The sequence below is a fragment of the Rhipicephalus sanguineus genome, chromosome 2 (assembly GCF_013339695.2).
Source record: "Rhipicephalus sanguineus isolate Rsan-2018 chromosome 2, BIME_Rsan_1.4, whole genome shotgun sequence".
NCBI classification, from domain to species: domain Eukaryota; kingdom Metazoa; phylum Arthropoda; class Arachnida; order Ixodida; family Ixodidae; genus Rhipicephalus; species Rhipicephalus sanguineus.
Genome location: NC_051177.1, coordinates 82437922 through 82458588, shown reverse-complemented (window position 1 = coordinate 82458588; position 20667 = coordinate 82437922). Strand labels below are relative to the sequence as shown.

The 20667-nt window shown below is 42.8% G+C and overlaps 1 protein-coding gene across 1 annotated transcript in view; it reads right to left on the bottom strand.

The window, feature by feature from the left end:
• LOC119383246 (transcriptional regulator ATRX homolog) overlaps positions 1 to 20667 on the bottom strand; it is a 79164-nt gene that overhangs the window by 46766 nt on the left and 11731 nt on the right. The window contains exons 5-12 of the mRNA XM_049412465.1: positions 19605 to 19663; positions 16266 to 16400; positions 16025 to 16169; positions 10569 to 10684; positions 9626 to 9772; positions 8604 to 8784; positions 4189 to 4326; positions 1683 to 1858 (exon numbers count right to left, since the gene is read on the bottom strand). Of these exons, the coding sequence (XP_049268422.1) occupies positions 1683 to 1858; positions 4189 to 4326; positions 8604 to 8784; positions 9626 to 9772; positions 10569 to 10684; positions 16025 to 16169; positions 16266 to 16400; positions 19605 to 19663 (1097 nt within the window). The remainder of the gene's footprint in view (positions 1 to 1682; positions 1859 to 4188; positions 4327 to 8603; positions 8785 to 9625; positions 9773 to 10568; positions 10685 to 16024; positions 16170 to 16265; positions 16401 to 19604; positions 19664 to 20667) is intronic.

Below are 20667 nucleotides of genomic sequence, written 5' to 3'. Positions count from 1 at the left end.
GTACGGTAGGTAGCTTTTTTTCGCCCCTACAGTCGTGCAATAGAACTGATCTGACAACGGTAATGTTGTGCTTCATCACCATGGATGCTCCAGGCCCAAAAGTCTTCAGGCGCTTGTTCACAGCAGCGTTTTAACTGCACGCCGGAACGATGGGAGTTTCTGAACTAGTGGTGCGGTGCGGCAGTGGCGACTGCCCAGCATGAACAAATTTTTACATGCAAAGCCAATCACCGAGGGTTTCGCAGGCCAAAGTCAGGTCGTCTTACGGCGCTTGCGGCATATGCGACCGAACTACGCAAGAAGTCCGTGCCTTCGTTTCGGGAGCGAAGTTGTGAAGGACTGGACAGTTTTCTTATGTGTTTTTCTACGTGCGGAAATGACAATCTCCTTTAAGATCAACATGCGCTCGCTTTTGAACCAGGATGTCAGTGAAAGTTTTAACAAACGGCGATGTTAGCTTTAGTTTTAGCCACCCTACCCTAACCAAGTTGCACCCTTGGCCTTTGTCGCGTTTTAGACATTTGTCCTGTCGAATTATTCGAAACTTCGAATACTAGCTATTCGAAAGTCTAATCGAATTATTCTATTAGGAACTATTCGATTCGAATTCGAAACTCTAATATTCGCACACCCCTAATTAAAATGAAGCGTGACCAACCAAAGTTCGTATTTAGTTAGCTATAATAGATACAGTAGAACCCCGCTGATACATTTTTGAAGGGACCGTAGGAAATAAACGTAAGAGACGGGAAACGTAAGAGCCGAAAAACAGGAAAAACGGCAAAATATTTAGTGGTACAGAATTTTATTTCAATTCTTACGAGCAGCACGACAATTGGCGCGCTCAGCCGCGATCTAGCTCGATGGATAGAAACGCGGAGCTTAGGACGGCCTCATCCACAGAAATGTAATCAACGTATGTGATTTTTTTAACACCAACAGCTGTAGGCATGAAAGAACTAAGCGCATGCAATCACGACCGGCGCGGCGAGTCCGACCGCGAACCGCACGCACGACCATGCGAGCTCCAACCAGCTCGAACTCCTCCCGTTCTCCGACAAATAACGATGATGATGAGTCTACGCCAACGCGATGGCAGAAGTGAATGCCAATCTCGAAGGCCTTGCTTTCGCAAGCAATTGCGTCATACACGCCATGTTTGTGCAATACAAATCTCAAAGGCTATGCTTTTGTCAATAGTAAATGCCAATCTCGAAGGCCTTGCTTTCACGAGCAGTTACGTCATAGACGCCATCTTTGCAATTTGAATCTCGAAGGCCATGCTTTTGTTTGCATCAATTGAAAGATTCTGTTGCTTGCGCTTCTCATGCGGCTAATATTACGGTCAAACGAGGCCAAGCTGCGTGAAAATGCACCATGGCCGCTCTCTTTGGTAGTCACTCGGTCGGCTCCGAGCGCACTTTGCGACGTATCATACGGGAACGGTCCGACAGTTACGACGTAACAGCGGGGTTCCCAATACATTGTATCCTATGGGAGCTATGCCGGGACCGGCAGAAAACGACATAACAGCCGGGAAAACGCAGCAGTGAGGAACGTAACAGCGGGGTTCTACTGTAATTCACTATATCAGTGTTCGTTTAAACAAGGGCCACAGGTACTTGGTTTTTCGTGGGCTTCATTAATATGTCACCTACTAGTAGAAATAATTAAGTACGCACCTGTACAAATCCTTCAAGAAGACGGTGAAGGATATGGACCCTCTTTTTCATCAGCTGTACATCATGAAAGGTGGAGTCCGCACACTGTCCATTGGCAATAGGGTTCACAAATCGGTTGATAAACTCAGTCTTTGTTCCAAGGAGTCCTGGCTTAATAAAGCTCACCATGCAATGATCTGCAATAAAAAGAAATCTAAGTCTAAAATGCAATTTAATACTCCTATACCAACTTATTCTGCTCACAAGCATTTACTTTTCATATTTAAAGCTTTTTGGACAGTCATAATGAATCGATACTCATAACACCTAAATGAGAAAAAAAAATTACATACGAATTCACAGACAGAAAGATGAATAAGTGAAACTGTAAAGGGATAACATTTTTTTTGCAAGCTATAACCATCTGAAGCAAACAGTGAATGATGCCATATTAACTGTTATTTGACAATTTAGACATAAAGAAGAAAAGACAAATGAAAGTGAACTGTAGGACGACTTGATGCAAATGGGAAGCTAAATCGACATCTTCAACAATACAAGTGGAAGTATCGCAACGAATCGCAAGAAGACATTATGAGTACTTATAAGAGCTTAGACTAAGTTTAAGGGCATTTTGCCACCGACAACAAAAAGAAAAAGGTCCAGTATTTCAGGATAAGCTCTTCTTAGGTGTGTTGGTGTGTGCTAAACATACGTGAACGTGTTTGCAAACAGCTGTTAGTGTAGCCCCTCTCTTTCTTTCCTCTCCTTCTTCTGTTTCCTTTCCTAAGGTTCAATATTTCACAAAAACTTTATGTATAACAAACAACTGCCCTGCTACCAATATGAAAGCGCCGTTATGAAGTAAACACCATGCCTTTTCACACCATGTCTGCTGGACAATGGAAATCATTGCAGAACGGAAATTATTTCGCGCCCTGACAACATGTACAGTAGACTCTCGTTAAACGGAACCTGAGGGGACCAAGAAAATATGTTCCATTTAACAGGAGTTCCATTTACTGAGAGAACAGGGTTGCATTATTCATGTACGAAACCAATCATATTGGAGGCAGTTGTTCCATTTAAGCAGCAGTTCTGTTTAACAGATTTCCATTTACTGAGAGTCTACTGTACTCTTAAAATCACCAAATAGTGCAAAAATTAACTGGCAAATAATCAGTACTTGCAAAACTAAGTTCTTGTCCCAAGTACTGCATAATACTGGGCTTAGTTCAAGACGTCAACATTACACGTATAAGCCCATCACTGGCAACGTACTTCGAGATGCACAGAGGGCATCAACGTCTGGTGGCATTGCAGGAAACAGCTTGGTATCATGCGGCTGCATTGTCCTCTGTTATTGGTGGAAGTATGCACAGCATTGCGATTTGCTATGTTTTTATAAGCCCAAAAGAAGCGAGATTTCCCCGGTGCATGCACTGATACGACCCTCGCATAACATCCCATCACAGCAAATGCACAAAAAACAAAGAATGAAGTGCATTTTGTCGGTTTACCATAATAAAAACTAAATGAACACTTCACTTAGCACTGACCCTTCGACCAGAACCTAGGCTACATCACAAAGAGAGAAAAAATAAAATGGGAGAAAGGCAGGAAGGTCAACCAGAATTATAGGATCCGCTTTGCTACCCTACACTAAGGGGAGGGGGCAAGGGTATGAAAGATGGAGAAAAGAACAGAGAAAAGAGCAGGCACGCAAAAAGAAGAAAAAAAAGCAGAGTAGGAGTACTTTTCTGCTTGTTTTCTTTTATGTCCATGAACTTACACCACAGATTGAGCTATTCATCGTCAAAGTGGCAAGCTTGTTAGTCTGCATGGCACGTGAATTCAGTACGACGCAACTTCCGAGGACTGCATGATGTGCTCGCGCCTTGGTGGTAATAGTAAATGCGCGAACAGTAAGTGCACAGACATGTAGCAGACACTTGCCATAACTTGTAAAATGGTAATGGCTATCGTCATAGCGCCTCTTGATGCGAATGACAAGCGGGTGACATTGAGTAGAGTTAGAAAGACAGAAAAAAAACAACAGCAGCAACAATGGGATCAGGATGTATCTTGCACGGAGAAATAAACCCAAATTCGCGCATAACGACAAGTTCAGGAGACACAAGGTTCTGTGATGAAATATGCCACCAAGAGTGCCTTACTGATCAGAAAAATGAATAGTTCGTCCGATATATTTGACTCTTTTTTTTTCATTGAAGTGTTGCGAGTCACAACAGTGACTCATGCTGACAAATAACATTTGTGACTCAGCCCTTGTACCTGTGTGTTCCTTCTTCGTACTTCATCCTTTGCTTCACTTGAGACATAGTGCTACTTTTCTTGTAGCTCAGATTGTTAGTGATAACTTAGTAACCATAGAGACCATGCAACTAGAACTGCAAAGCGTGAGCGTCCCGAGGCAACATACATCGACACTGCATTGAGTTCGTTTCTATACTGCCACAGGTAGACATTATCATGAGTCATTAGAGAGGCCATTCAGAAAGCTTACATTCTGTCAGGTTGTTCTGCAAGGGGGTACCGGTCAGGACGATCCTCCGGCCAGTCTTCATGGAACTCAGTGCTTTGGACAAGCTAGTGCTAGCATTCTTCAGCACATGTCCTTCGTCACAAATTACAAGGCGTGGCCCTGTGAAAGTTTTCAGGAAAAGAACGTATGCGAGTATAGAAAGCTATTCGGAGATATTTTGGTGCAGGAAGCATTTTAACTTTATCGAGCAACAGTAATCAAAAGCTTCACTACACTGCATGCTGAATTTATTAAAGTGGTCCTGCAACACTTTTCCAAGTAACCATCTAATGGCTTCATTAAAGAAATTTATTGCCTCACGAACTGACTGCCACAAAAAAGTAAAAAAGTCACAGTTTCGCCGCAAGGGCGAAGCAATGAATGAGATAGCGAGAAATTGGAATGTCACATGAAGAACGAGAAGCGGCTCGATACTTGCAGCACGCCGCTGAAGCACAAAAAGGATGCCCGAAAAGAATGCACAGGCATGCACAGAGCAAGCGTGAACTAAAACTGTCACAGTTGTTACGCCTATGTGCTCGAGCAACATGCTGCAAGTGTCCACAATATAGAGTTTGAGAATTGCGGCCCCAAAAAGCTTGGGGACCAAGGAGCTTGCGAACCGTCAGGGCGCATGCGCAGAACCCAAGCCACTCTTGGGCTCTTGTGCTTGCGTTGGCCCAAGACCCAAAAATTGAAAACTAGCGTGGGTCCCCAAGACGTCTTGAGTGACCACGAGACTATGCAGACGCCGCACGGGCCACAACACTGTATGGCCCGCGTCTCGCATGATTTTAATTTCACCACGTGTGGCGTCCCATGCGTTTGCGCCAATGCAGCTTGCGTTTGACCCAGTTCTCAAGCTCTGCTGTTCCTCTGAACGAAAGAGCAGCCTACCCAACGCAGCTTGGTGACCCAGTGTTTGGCTCTTGGGTCCCCAATTCTCAAACTCTCTAATGGAGAGTCAGATGCTCTTAGATATTTCTTTTTCTTTTAAACTGCGGCGCGTGGAGTGACCCCCTGCGTCTCCAACCACACGGGGGCGTCTGACGTAAGGCGTGCCCGGTGTTCTTTGTTTTTTTTTTCCCTTCCACACCATGAGTGGGTACAGAAAAGGGCCACTTTGTCGTGCGCGTCTCAAAGGCAGTTTTCAAACTGAAAGAAAATTAGGAGCGTTGCATGATAGAAAACACGCTCAAGCTCCTCCGAGATTTGCTTACCACCAGCGGTAACTGGTGTATATAAATAGCTCACTGTTATTTCGCCGGCGCATGCATAGGGCATCGTTGAGTTGTCTAATGCAGCAGGCTGGGGAGCCAGGGGTCGATGGTTCGAATCCCCGGTTGGGTGTTTTGGAATTTTTTTCTTGCTTTATTTTTCTTTGTGCCTTTTTTTATATATATGCATACATATACATATCCGGGGCATGACGACGACGGCGACGGCAAAGGTCAGCTGAGAGTGTCCATATAATTGCTATCGCAATAAAATTTTTAGATTCCGTCATGCACGAGCGGAGTTGCAGAGATTTCTCGCACACATTGTAATTGCTTTCTCTTCTTTCGTCCCAACGAGTGCATTGGAAGCTAAGCAGGGAGGAGGAATGGCATGTGGGGAAAGAAGTTACAACATACGCCTCATGACCTCCAGCACTTTTTCTTCGCACGTGCAACTCACATGTGATCGCGCAGGCATGTGGCGGCCTCTCGCGGCGGCCGTGGTAACTAACTATGCAGCTTACGATGCTCAAACCAGCCAATGGCCCTAAAATTTGGTTATATGGCATTATTTGTAGAAAGAAGAAGGAACGATTTCTAGCTGACTTTGAGAATTGTAAATTCCGGGCCGTGTGCAGTGCTAAGATGTTTGACTCGCGTGTTCTCACGAGCCTTGACTACCAATCGACAGCGTTCCCTGACCATGCTGAAAAAGTGCTGCAGAGCCCCTTTAAAGCTCACTATATTGGCATGGCTTATCATAGCGAGCACGATTCATTCATGGCATACACACACGAACAAAAATAAATTTTCAATAAAAGCATTCTTGCATTGCAGATTACAGCTAAGACAAACCATTGTGTGCCAAGTCAACTGCATTTGCAAAGCCTCTTGGTCAACAGATATATGTATAACTGATCAAAGAACACACAAAACAATTGTAGTTTAAGTGCTACCGGGAATAGTGCACTGCTTATAAAGTCACAAACCAATCATGCACTTGTCACATCCATATATGTAAACTTGCCGGGTCTCTCAAGCCCAGGACTTATGACTGTTTTCAATTTTATACCCTCACAAACGAACTTTCCTTGAGGTAGCCTGGTAGATGTCTAAATGCTTCACGTATCCAGCATTAGAAACCATGACAACGCTATCTGTGTAGTTTGTTCATTACACAGTCTGTGAGGAAGTTATTATTGGTTATTATTATTAATCATAGGAAACCTCCTACTTTATTTAATGGAGTAGGAGGGTTCCTATGATTAGGCCACAACCTTTGCAATGCAACTGAATTTCGATACTTTTACAAAAGGAAGACCAAGGCAATAAATAGAAACTACTCCTAGTCGCCATATTATTGAATTGTATGTAGTTGTTTAGGAACCCATCTTTAAAACCATGTTCCGCGCAACAGCAAGCAGCAATATGGTGTTTTTTTGCTTGTTGCCAATGCTCCCTGCCTCATGGGGCAAGTGAAAATTTAAAAGAACGAGTAGAGGCAGAAGTGGTGCGACCAAACGCAATGGCCTCCCGCTTGAGGATGAAGCCCAATAACTAGCAAGCAATATCAATCAGTGAGAAATAGGATGTCGCTGTTGTTTCGGGAAACAATAGACCTCGCTCTCTGTGATGTTGAAGTCGAAAGGAGCTGTTTTCGAATAGGTGAATAAGTAAAAGACGACAAAATGCCATCATCTTATGTTTTTATGGCAAATAAAAGTGTTTTCGCTGAGTGCAGAATTACTCCTGCAATATGGTTTGTATGCAAGTAGCTGACCAATTTTTTGGAGTTGCTTACGCTTACTTGCAGCATCGCTACCTGCTTTTTTGCATGCCGTTACTCTATCGCACGGTTACTCAATGTCAAAAACAATTGAAAAGCCTTCTGTTGTACCAGTGCACATCAGCAATTAGAAAATTCTTCAAATATAATGCACATGCCCTGTCTAGGCGTAAAACACAGTGACTATGAACAAAGCAACCGTAACTCAGGCTGTCCCCTCACTTCTACGGATTTCTAAAGTGAAACACTTTCATTTTTGTGTTGTCCAACAAGCTTCAATGCAGCCTTCATCAAACTAGGCAGAGTGAAGCACTTTATTTTGGCGAACACAGCGATTGGTGCTATACCTCTCAGAGGGGGCACTCAGCTGCGGAAAGCAGAGTGGTTTTGTAAACTTTGCTTACACCGATCACTGCAGTTTATTCAACCTGTGACTCTTCCAGCATTTAACTTGCCGTACGGCAGCTGTGAACGGGACATTACAGAGCTTTCGCGTGTACAGTATTCTGACACATGTGAGGGAATGCGTCTGCATAATGCCAGGTTACTGGACGTTGGCAGCAACATCTCACCACAATTACAGACACACGTTTTTTTCTGCTTACCGAGTGTTCTCGAAGAAAAAGCAATTTCAAAAGAAAACATGTTCTGATTATCCCACTGGCAAAAATTTATACCAGGTGCGAAGTAGCATACTCTTCATTACTGTAATAATGTGTTTGTCTGGTTGGGGCTTTGCATCACCTGGAGCCGCTATAACACCGGTGATTGACTCTTACGCTTCTAGAAACCTGGCAATCTGGTAATCCACAAACACCAAGAAGTTTGGAGACAAACTAAAACTGACCGCAGTCGGCGCCACATCAAACAGTACATTTTTCTCAATAGCTTTCAGGTCTGACAACTTTTTTGTCCTTGTTTTTTTCCCTTTGATTAATTGAACATACTTTTATGGCCCCTTCTATGCGAGAAATATTAACTGGTGAATAAAGTTTTGTGAATGAATGAATGAATGAATGTCTCTGGCATGCAAGGGCAAACTTTAATGCAGCGAGATATTGATGCAGAAAAGTAGAGTTCCAGTTTTACTCACTTTATTTTATCAATGTTTAACAGTATCATAGTATATTATGACTGTAGTACTCTGACGTCACACACCACTGCATTAGAATGTTTGAGTGCACTTGCAGCAAGAGAATATATAATCAATATTCAGAATTTAAGAGTGTCATCTGGGTCAACATTTTCTCACTGCCATTCATTTTGGTTGACATTGGGATGCAATCATCCATGTGTTCCAATCTGTAACTTGTCTGTTGAGTGACTGCCAGTACAGGTTTTGCTTAGTTGACCATTAGTCAAGTACGACCACTCTCTACAATGCTGGCACTTGCCTGGGTTGAGGAGGATTTTCTTGTATCGACTGAGCCATGCCGTTTTCTTTCGTTTGCCGCTTCCTTTTATGAGATGACAGAACAAGCTGTAGGCGATGATGGCCACACCACCTTCGTTGTGCCACCTCTCTAGCGTCTCCAGCCTCAGCGTATTTACTTTCATGGAAGACACTTCATACACCTGTGGACAGAAGAAGGCAATCTTAGTTTAAGCTCTGCACTTACAGAAATGTGAAAACTGATGACACAGTCAGCAAAGTGCGATCTGCTAGAATGAGGCAGCACTAATGTCAGCCAATAGTGAGTTAAGCGAGGCCAATCTAGTACTGAATAGATGCAATTTAGAGCAACATTCCTGAATAATGGCACAGCTTTTACTTTTTGTTCAAAATCACGATATCCCACATACTCTGATTCACTTTACTTTGAAACGTGTAATGTCAGGTTTTATTAAGCCTAAAACTCCGACGACCGCTTACAACCACAGCAAACGCGCACTTGTTCTGTCCTCACTGCAGACATAGGACGCCACCTACTTCTCCAACATGAATGGATGTCCACACGGTAACTATGGAATGTTTATTAAAACGTAGAATAAGGCCAGTGGTGCCGCCCCTGTGTCCCTATTTTCTTGGCTTCAAGTATGAATTTGCACAATCTCATCCTAATTTCAGTTCTTGTGGTACCCACCAGTCAAAAATTTGTCTTGGGGGTTGTTTGGCACGGGGATCCAAACAGTGCGCTATCAAACTAAACTTAAATCGAGCAAAATGCTTTCTAATGGTCTATTTCATTTCCCACATTACAACTACCACTGTTTAGCAAAACTGGAGTGCCCAGGGCAAGGGTTCTTTTGAAAGACACGTGAGGTGAGAGAAATATACGGTAAAGTGACCAAGCAACAATGAATGTATTGCAGTGAAAGGGACTAGCATCTTGTGCTGCTGTCCCTTTTGTAGTGCCTACTACGCCCCTGTTATAACACATTCAATCAGACAAAAAGAGCAGGATAGTGCACACACCTTCATGTCTATTCCATTTCTATGTAGCCATTGGTCAAATTCATTAGCCCAATTGTAGACAGTGTTGTAGGGACATATAACAAGGGCAGTGTTAAGCAAGGCACCAGCCTCTTTGTGGGTCATCATTGTGTGCAGGAAAGATATCACCTGAAAAGCAAGGTAAACATCAGACAAAGTTCAAAACATGGCAGTGATGCCACTCTAGGAACAAAGAACCGTTTGCTTTAAATCTTTTGTTGTTAGTCACATAAATCTCTTTTTCCAGAGTGTGGAGTTTACCAAGGATGTGTCCTTAGTCAACCTCCCTGCCTTTCCCTCCTCGTTCATAAATCAATTTGATTTATAGATCCTCCTCACAGACTGATTTATCTGTCTACATTTTGGTCGTAAACTTGCTTTGAGAAGCTGGCACAGAAGCTCCCAAAACAATCAAAGAGCTTTGAAGAAAGTTTGGAAGAGATAACTAATTTTACTCATAACAGGGCATTACATCTATGTTCTGGCCTCCTGTTTTCTTTAAATCACGAAGAAAAGCAAGAACATTATGTACCAGTGCAACTACAAATGCTATTGGACCAACAAAAGGTTGCCTGAATTTCATAACTGTCAGCTTCCGTCTGTAGTTACTCCATCAAACAAGCTCTTCAATTCCCCCAAGGTTCTTTGTGAATTGCAATGGACATAAATAAAACATGCATTAAATGCAGAAATACAGTACGCCTAAGACTCAATAGTATAACAAGAATGGATATACCAAATTAAACCCAAAATTTTTCCCACCAATATCGGCAGGTAAGAAATATATGCTTATACCATACATGACAAAGGCACATTGCATGACACGCAACTTCATTACAAAGACGGTTGACTGTAAGCATAAAAACAAGATAGCATGTCCGTCCAATGTTTTATCATGAATTCCAACAAAGGCAAACCACGGCACCTGGAATGATTTTCCCAGTCCCATGCAGTGAGCCAAGATGCAGCCAGATCCTTTTTCTGGGTCCTTTTTCAGCATCTCCAATGACTCAATGACACAGTCATAGATGAACTTGACACCTGCATTTTAATGGCTGAATTGAGCAGGCTGTTCCACTGCCTGAGAATTAAATGTGCAACTTGCTGGCATGAACCGGTAATCCTTAAACAATGTAACATATTAGCAAATATTTATTGCTGTACTAATGTTGCCTTTATTATGACATTAGTTACTGTGGTCTAAAAGATTGCAACTGCTCTCTCACAATTTTCTATAAGCCAGCACAAATAAAAAAGTATCTTTTTAAAAAATATATCTAAAAATAAAAAAGATCTTTTTATGCTTTTTTTATTGTTAAAATAATTGAAGCATGAAGTTTTCCTACAGAACCTAAAGCTCTTGTTTATTGTTGCTTTTTTGTTTTTGTCTTTTTCGACCAAGGTTCGAGAACAATGACTAAGTTTCTAATCATTCACTGTGTGGCTACCTTGTTTTTTTTTCAGGTGGCTTGCATTAATGAGAAGAAGTCAACTCAACGTTACCGCTTCCCTGCCAACATAAAAAAAAAAGAGTTTGCCTTAGACTTGCCCATTTCACAAACAATGAATGAACCTGTCATTCAGTTGAAATATACATGGCAAATTGTGTCAAGGTTTAAAAAACATACAAGTATCATGTAGCTGGACAAAACAAACGTACCATCAAATCTTGATTTAACAAATTCACACTTGCAGCAAAAAACTTCTTTAGGTATATCCTCTCAAGTTTCTGGTATAGTTTTGCACCTCATAAGTGAAAGCATACTGCAGCATTGCAGCCAAAGAAGGAAAGAGCGTAGTGGTGTGAATGCTCTTTGTGAAGGCAGAGATCAAACTCAAAGCAGAGAAAAAATTCCAGCTCTTTTGCATGACTGTAGGGTAACGCGCGGCGACAATTTCAAAACTATTACGAACACGACAGCAGAGATTACGACTCATGCGTCCTTCCTTACACGTGTGTGCTCTTTTGTACAGTAGTCTGCTATTCAGCAAAATCCACCGCAGATTCATGAAACGTGAGATGTACCTGCTGCAGCAAAGCACTGATCATCCCAAGCAATTTGCGTGCAGTGTGTCACACAATACACTCACGCTGTACCAGGGTGCTTGCCATAGCAAACATACACTCACAGAAAAGATCGAGTAAAAAGGGCGTCTTCTTGTCCCACAACAATAATCGTCATTCATTTTGCCTTCCTTTCCTTGCATTATCGCCACACGTGCCCGGCACTTTCTGGTCACAAACGGCATGTGCGCTATCAGCGTGACATAGCATTCTTGGTAGGAAAGTGTCCAGCACCGAGTTTTCAAGAAAGGAAACGCAAGCAAGCCAGATGACGATTATTGTTGTGGGACAAAAAGATACCCGTTTTACTCGATCTTTTCTGTGAGTGTATGCATGTGTGTTTGCCACGGGAAGTGCCTGTGCACAGCCGCTCACTGAAGAACAGGTAGCCTGTGCAGTGAAGTTTAAATTTCGCCCTCGTCCCTTTTCACCAAGCACACATGCAGTGCTCATTTTGTTGGGACAATGTGATGAAGGGGATGCTCCTTTCATTCCTGCATGCAAGGTACACTTGAAGCAATCCCACATAGTTATTTATATACATCCCCACAAGGAAGGACCTGACACCTCTCAAAAAATGTTTTCAAGACATCTCTATACAGTAGACACTCGTTAAACGAAACCTGAAGGAACCAGGAGAATATGTTGCACTTAACAAGAGTTCCATTTACTGAAAGATAAACAGGGGTGCACAATTCAAGTGTGAAGCCAATCTTATACCGGTGTGACACGGGCCCTTTTGATCGCGATTAGAGCTGATCCGGATCGGATTATCCACAGTCGTCACTGCTACATGGCCCAACCTCACCCGGATTGAGTCTGGCGCATACGTCACTAAAATGCGCAGATTGCAATCATCTTCATCCCAATCGGGCCTGTTTGTGATTCATGGGGTAGACTGGTCTTTGGGACCGAAAAATGGCAAAAAAAGAATTCATTTTTTTCAAATGACATTTTGGTTTCTGCAAGCATTATTCATCTGTTTGCAAATTTTGACACTCCAGGACGCAGTAATTTTTTATAATGCCATTTTGACTGCCCAGATTCTTGGTGCCGCTGAAATGCAGCAGCTGCAAAAAATGGGGGAGCCTACTTCTAGGCATACTTATAACTTGCCAGCACCTGTGTCCAAAACTCTGCAACCAATTTATGAGCACCTTGTCAAAAAGAGCTTCTTGAAATGTGCCAACGGTGTAAATGAAAACCTTCGTTCACTTATTTGGGCTTTGGCATCAAAGGAACAGCCTGCTTCACTATTACGACTGAAACTGCAGATGCCGAGGCAGTAATGAAGTCCAATTGAGGCAATTTGAGAACCTTGTTAGGTATCTTGGTGAAACTCAATCCAAAACCCAGCCTCCCAAACATCAGGTGGATGAGTGAGAAGGACAGGCACCAAGCGGCTGAGTCTAATCTCAAGCCTGCCGCAGCCAAGAGTGTCCAGCTGGCACTAAATAAGGGCCATTACAATGCTAAGCAGCAGTCACATTGCATTTCAGGTGTCTAGCGGCATCCGCAGTGCAAAATATGCACATTCTACTTGTTATTTTTAAAATAAATAGTGCTATTTGTTTTTTGCACTTTTCTCAAAATGTAAGTTTATGACAATTCAATATTGAGGCCGACATATCTTGGCATATAGGGCAGGCACAATAATACTAATTCTTTTTGCAATGGAAACGCAAATATGTGTAGAATCTATGTATGGGAGCAGAATTTTGAGCACAAGCCTTTTTAATTAATTAACCGTCAAAATTGTAACTGGAATGCCAGTGCTTTTCAAAGTGTAAAGTTCATTCTGCTACAAGATGATTAAGAATCGCCCCCCAGAAAACTCCTTGCTATAATCCAATCCTTAGTCATTCGTCTATGATGCCATTTCTTCAATGTCATTTGTAATTAAGCACGTTTTTGTTCTATTGTGGTCTTAAACAATAGTGGGTGACCTTTTAGTTATCTAGGGAACAAAGGAAGTTACAGGAAAAGTAATTACATATCTGAAATCAGCTTGAAAAGCTACACAAGCCAGTGCAGATTTATCAAAATTGATGGAGAAAATGAAGAAAAAAATGTCTAAGATGAGTCTGCCCATTTAGGCAGCAGTACCGTTTAAGAGATTTCCATTTACTGAGATTATATTGTATAGTATGTATTACATCCCTAAATGGACACTGGATAAACCATTGGCCATTCACAAGGAGGGGAGGGGGTAACAGTGGCGTGGTGTGTTTTGGTTACAGTTTATCAAAATGTGCAATACGCTTTATAAAGGCAGCACACCACACATGCTGCTAGGCAGATTATTGACGACACTTATCATGATAGAATTGTCAGTGATAAGGTGTACTCGCTTTTTGGTGGCCGTCATCCCGCCTCTGTGCCTTTCCAATGCTCATCAATATAGGCATGCACTGCACTGAAGTCGTAATCACTGTTGGCCGATCTTTGCAACCGAAAATGCAGATCACGCCGTGAATTGAGAGGTGCAGTTAACTTTTAAAACTTTAAAAAGTGATAGCATGGGGTTGCACTCTGTTCCTTTGTTCTCTACAGTGTTATTGTTGTCTGCTGCCAATGTTTTCAAGCAAAATGTCACCGCCAAAAGATGTATTCTCTCTTGACTGATGTTGATGTTTGCCAATCTTTCCCTTGCCACAGAGGGACCTAATGCGAGAATTTAATGTGCAAGGATTTTGTCAAATTGAAGCTGTGACACAAAGCTACATCGTTAAATTACAAAGAAAGAAACAAAAAACATGGTTTTTCAATCGAGCTAAAATTAAGAAATTAAAATATGTTTGTTACGCTGCTGGTTCAATTAAATTTAGACTTGTTATATTGGCATTTCACAGTAGTGGCATTTGCCGATGCTTGGAGTTACAGTAAAACCTCGGTGATACGATCACGGCTCGTACGAATTTCGGGGTGATATGAATTTTTCTGTGGTCCCGGCCAGGGCCCATTTGCCTGTAATGTATTGGAGTACAGTTGTTGCGAACCGATTTTCACCCGGCGACGTTTGATACGAACGTACGCTTGCGCACAGGTACGAACAGGGGCTGCCCGCGCTGTCGCGAAAAACGCGGCAGTCGCAGCGGGTGCGGGCATGCGGGCTGCGCGACCGTCAACGGTGCGTAGTTGCCTCAGAGATTGTGCGCTCGAATCTTGAAGGCCTTTATGCGTCTTCGCGTTTAGATTACAGGTGGCGTTGACGTCGTGTTTGTTTTCTTTTTTTTTTCCACCGCGTAACGTGTGCTGCCGTGCTCGAGGCAGCAGCGTCTTTGTACTGTGTTAACACGTGCCTGTCGCGTCGATGCAAGCCATGTCCTCGCAATCAGACGTTCTATGAAACAAGACTGAAAATTGGGCTGCGGGTTCATCATGAAGTCCCATGAAAGGTGGACGAAGACCCCAAGAGACGAAGCGGACGGTCTTGGCGAAGGAGCTAGGCCTCGCAGCGTACGCGCACACATGCCAACTCTCCGATTTGCACGGGAGACTCCCGGATTTTGAGCAAACCTCCCGATTGGGCGGGCACAACTGTAAATCTCCCGAAAAGCACCCCCACACCACCGTGATAAGAAGGTAACAGCAACAAAGGACAGCGATTCTAAAATTGTATGCCCTTCATCTATCGCGTGCAAAGCGCTTCTTAAGGTCACTTTCGCCGCAGTACTTTGATGTTATGCAGAAATGCGTAGTAAGATTAGGAAGGGGCTACTATCGGTAACTGGTCACAACACACCTGGTTCATTGATTACACACGCGCGCACGCACCGTATATTTACGAGTACAAGTATCATCGTTGACGTCTGAAAACTTTACTGACAATCGTTCAGAGCTGTTCATGACGTCGGTGCGGCCCTGGGAAACACTAAATCAAAACGTATGCCAACTTTCTTTTGTCGCATACTCATTTTTCATGTTTTCTGGTGATACGAATTTCGGATGATACGAATATTTTTGGTAACCCCGCGAGATTCGTATCACCGGGGTTTTACTGTAATTAGGCATTTTATTTTATTTTTTGCCTATTAATAAAGTACTTGGGCTATATTAACAAACTGCTCATATAGTACACTACTATCTGGAGTGAAAGCATCAATGATACAGCATGCATTTCTGCAACAAGCTCAATGTTTCGTATCTTAAGTCTGTCCTATTACACTGATAACTTTCATCATTATTATGACGCTCTTGTCAGGCCATTTCTTTGTCCACAATTTCATTCTCCCCGTGGAGTTAAAGGAACGAAATCAGCCAGCTGTCATAACAAACCACAATCTTCATATATGACAGTGCATAAGACATGTCACCTTTCACCTGATGAGGCTTCATGAACTTGACGAGCTTTTCATTGACTTGCACAAGGGGCTCCTTTGTCTGCAGGTCCATTTCAAGCACCAGTTCCGTCATCTTCTCATGAGTTTCTCCAACTTGAGTTCCTAGGACTTCGTAGTACTGCAGCAAACGAAAGAAAGTCATGATGGTCAGTCAAAGAACAGCACAATACCAAGCAAAAGAGAAACTAGTGAAAGACTAGCTACTACAGCATACCAGCTTCCGCCTTTCAGCAATGCGTCGTTTTCTTTCTTCTTCTGCCTCAGCAGCTGCCTTAGTCTGCTGAGCAAGCTCTTCATCTGAGATGAGCTTACGGATGTTTCTGCGCCCTTTGCCATCACCGTCCTGGCTCTGTTTAAACAGAAATTAAAACAGTTTCCGTGAAGGGCACCTTACCATAGCAGCCTTTGATTGATCTGGTTAGCAAAGTATACAAGAAAGCATATCAAATTAGGTACTCATACTATGTGAGCAGAATGTTCAGGTCGTTTGTTCATTAAGACTGGTTGCTTTAATCGGTGCTAAATTTTTACCAGTGGAGGTGTGACTCTACAAAAAGAGTGTGGGTACGGAAATGCACCACTGAAATACAGTAAAACCTCATTAATTCGAACTCGATTATTTTGAAATCCCGCTTAATTCAAAGGATTTCTGTGGTCCTGTATTTTGCAATGTAAACTTGAGTGGATAACTTGAAGTGGCGGTCAGCACCAGCCCGTTTAACTCAAAAACTTTGGGTGCCATGTGCCAATTCCCAATCCCAATTTCACTGCAAATCCGCAGAAACGATGGCCCCTAGGAGCCACAAGGCAATGGAATGTAGCGATACTAATAACTGACAGGTGAAGCACACCAGCCTCACTGCTGCCAGCGTAAGAAAAGAAAAAAAAAAAGCGGTATCGTGATCAGCTGAAATGTGCGCCTGCGAAAAGATGCGCTTCACTGCAACACAGCGGTGACAAGCGGGCAGCATGATGCATGCTTCTCACAACATCAGCGCGTCATGATTTACCCATGCTTTCTGGGAAAATAAAAAAGTAATAAAGGACAGTCTGACCAAATTCAAAATGTATGCGAACCTCCGATTGGCGGTTGCTCCAGCAATCTGCATGCTTGCACTGCTGGCGGAGTACTTGCCTGCAACTCCTACTTCGAAAAATCAGTTTGAAAACTTACATGATTGTGTTTTCCACCCAGAACACATTGCGAATTCCATCACACTGGTCGTTATTAAATTCCTTTTATTTTACAAGAATGGGCGAATGGTCGCATCATGACGCACTGACGCTCTGAGCATCAGGTGACATGCTGCCCACGTGTCACCACTGTGTTCCAGTGAAGCACGTCTACTTTTCCGCAGGCGCACATTTCAGTTGACCACGAGACCGTTTCTTTTTTGTGCGTGTGTCTGTGTGTTAGCAGCAGTGAGGCCGACTTGGTTTGGCGGCAAAATTGGGACCCGGTATTGCTGGAAAACATAACCCTTGGAGCCGCAAACTAGCAGGCACAGCAAACGACTACCTCTGATTACCTTCAGTAATTCAAAGTTCCTTGTATCCCTCTTTTTGTATGTTTGGTTAATTCGAAAACCCTTTTAATTCGAAGGTTTTTCACAGTTCCAGTGACTTTGAATTAAAGAGGTTTTACTGTAGTTGTCTTGTGCAAATGTTCACAGCTGAAACGTGTACTGATTTTCAAGAAACATTTTGAGAGAAAGTAATACATCGTAAAACTGAATGAAATCTCGACTGATCAAGAAGCAAATTCATATTAACAAAGACGAAAGCAGAACAGCAGCCATAAAGATGCAGTCAAAAGGTATGTATATAAAAAAAACTTTTTAGTTATACATATGATGAACAAGCAAGCCTTACTTCTCGGGCACTACAGCAACCCACTCGGTGTTACAATTTACAGCTTGTTGCAGTGAGTGCACTTGCAAGTTATGGTGAGGATTAGACTTTCAATTATTATAGTGAAACATACCAGAGAAACATAACACTATTGATGATGGAGATGTTTTTGATTAAGATGTGCAAGGCCCTTTAGCGTAATAACTATTGCACCACTGTAGAACAATTCAATGTCACCTGTCAATGAAACAACCTTATCACACCTTTCGTGACTGTGCTTAGTTGCCCACTCTTGAAGTAAAGTAACGCATGTAACATCACATCCCATGAAAGCATCATTAAGAGTGCAAAATTGGGCGTGTGGTCTTTCACGATGTAGTACTATTTCCAAATTAGACGGACGGGTTCATAGTTGTTGATGGTCCCCCACCACAAAAGGAATAATACAGTACCGTGACAAGTGTCAAGGAAGGTGTTAACTGAAGTGAAAACCGTATCTCATTCTTTGATAGCAATATCATGTTGATAGTGACATAATATGGAAGCAATTAGTCAATATTCGAATTACCAACGTGCTACTAATGGCAAAATGGAGATATTTATTATTTTTTCAAAAAGTACAATATGAATTGAGGCACAACTCGTTTTGCCCACATTTTTTTACATATGGTGCATTCAGACAACAGACGGTGAATCCGCGGATAATCCGCCAGCAGGTGCATCCACACAATGGACGCGGTGCTAGCGGACGACAGCACCAGAGAGCCGGATTACTCTCGACCGCAGCTTCTGTGCTGGCTGCCAGCAGACCGGTTCAAGAGTAGGCAACAGCATGGAGGCCGACAGAAAACTACGCTACATTCTAGTAGACTGTAACGACACTCACTTTGTCGAGCATCGAGCACTGACAAGGACTAATTTGTTTCGGCAAGAACAGCGTTGTTGGTGGAAAGGCTGTATGGGAAGAAAAACCTGCTGTACAGAGAGCTGCTGAAGACTGATCTCGCTGCTGTTGCACGTGGAGTCTCACATACGAAGGGAGGATACAGTGATGAGTCTTTTTCCTTTATGGACAACAGGTAATGACTGTGCACATTGCACTACTGCACATCGTATTTTCATCTCTTGGTTCGCAGCAGTGCCGAAATGGGAGCCGTATTCTGAGACAACCACCCTCAGTGACCACGGCACTTTCCCTGCCGTAGAATTCCGCATGTGCAATGATTAAAGCGGCAACTTACTCGCTGTTGTCCAACCCGCCACTTAGCGCGCATTGAAACTGATAGATGTGTCAAAGGTGATCGTCCTAGAATACTGGCCAAGAAATAAACTGAACCATGTGCCAGCAAGCGATGAACTGATGTCGACGACAAGGACAGCCGTACCGCTTGAGCAGCCGAAATGTTTGCCGGTTGCCAGACACTGCTGGTTTGCCCGCTAAAGCTGCTTGTTCCGCCCAAAGAATCCCGATGTGAAAAACAGGTAGGGGTCATCTATCCGCGAGCCGCATGGACGAGATGCGGACGAGGAGAATCGCTGATGCGAAATCACGTGATGCGCCGTCCGCACCTCTAAATCCGGATTCGGTCCGTCGTCTGAATGCACCATTACCTGCATTTTTGCGCACTGTATTCCCATGACGTATTGTTAAAATTTACCAATCTAAAGAAATTCTTTTATAGAAAAGGAAGCAGGAAATTACCTTTGTAGGTGACACGCCAACTTCTCCTTCATCACCGTCATTACTTGAATCATACAACCCTACACACAAAAAATTTGGTTGTGAGTAATATGATGAAGACATTAAGGAGCACTGGTGAAGAAAATGAAAAACAGACTTTCTTTTAGTTCCCATACATGACTTTGCTGCTCCTTCCCCAGTGAACCAAGCCACTTACAATAGTGAAACTCCGTTAGCTCGAAGGTGTAGAAAACAGAAAAAAGATTAGATACAAGAGAATATAAGCGAAACAACAAAAACATAAGCCCTCTGGATATAAGACCAGATGACGCCTTTTCAAAATGAAGCCTGTAATATTCTCTACCAGTTGTGTATCTTGGCAATGGACACAATGACATCTATGGGCAACAGTGTTACTGGAACTGTGCCAAGACAATGCGCTTGACATTGAGATGAGGCAGTTAACTCCTGTGTAAGATTTGACGGCAGTCATCAAAAGAGTTCATTACCGATTTCAGAAACCAAGGAAACTGACACTGCTGTAACCACTGCATCCTATTCAACCTTCGATCTCGCTCAAACAGTGCCCCCTTTTTTAATTTAGTAATTATTTCTATGCCGATTCAATGAGAAAACTGTGCGTCCATCCTTCTGCCACGTAAGACAAGTTGCTATAAAGAAATAAGTGTACTATAAAACAAATAAATTTTCTTGGCAACGCTGTGCTTTGAACCTATGAACCTACACTCAGAAGCTGAGTCTTACCGACTGGGCTACACAGCCACGCTTGCAGAATGTGAATACTATACCTGAACCACATAAATATGTTGTACCAGCGGTACAAGAAAAAAAAGAAACATTATAGGAGAACACTTTGTATGAAGGCGTTGCTGAAAAAAGAAGTATATATTTCATGATGGTGAAATAAAAGCCACTTCGAGGACAGCATGTAAAGCCTGCATGGAGCATTGTAGACACCAGGAAAATTAAGACTGCAAAAATTTAATGCGAGACATGAGTTTCAATGATCGTGTAAGGGGCCTTTCATTGGGCCATTCCAGACAGTTAAAAATGCTAAAAACAA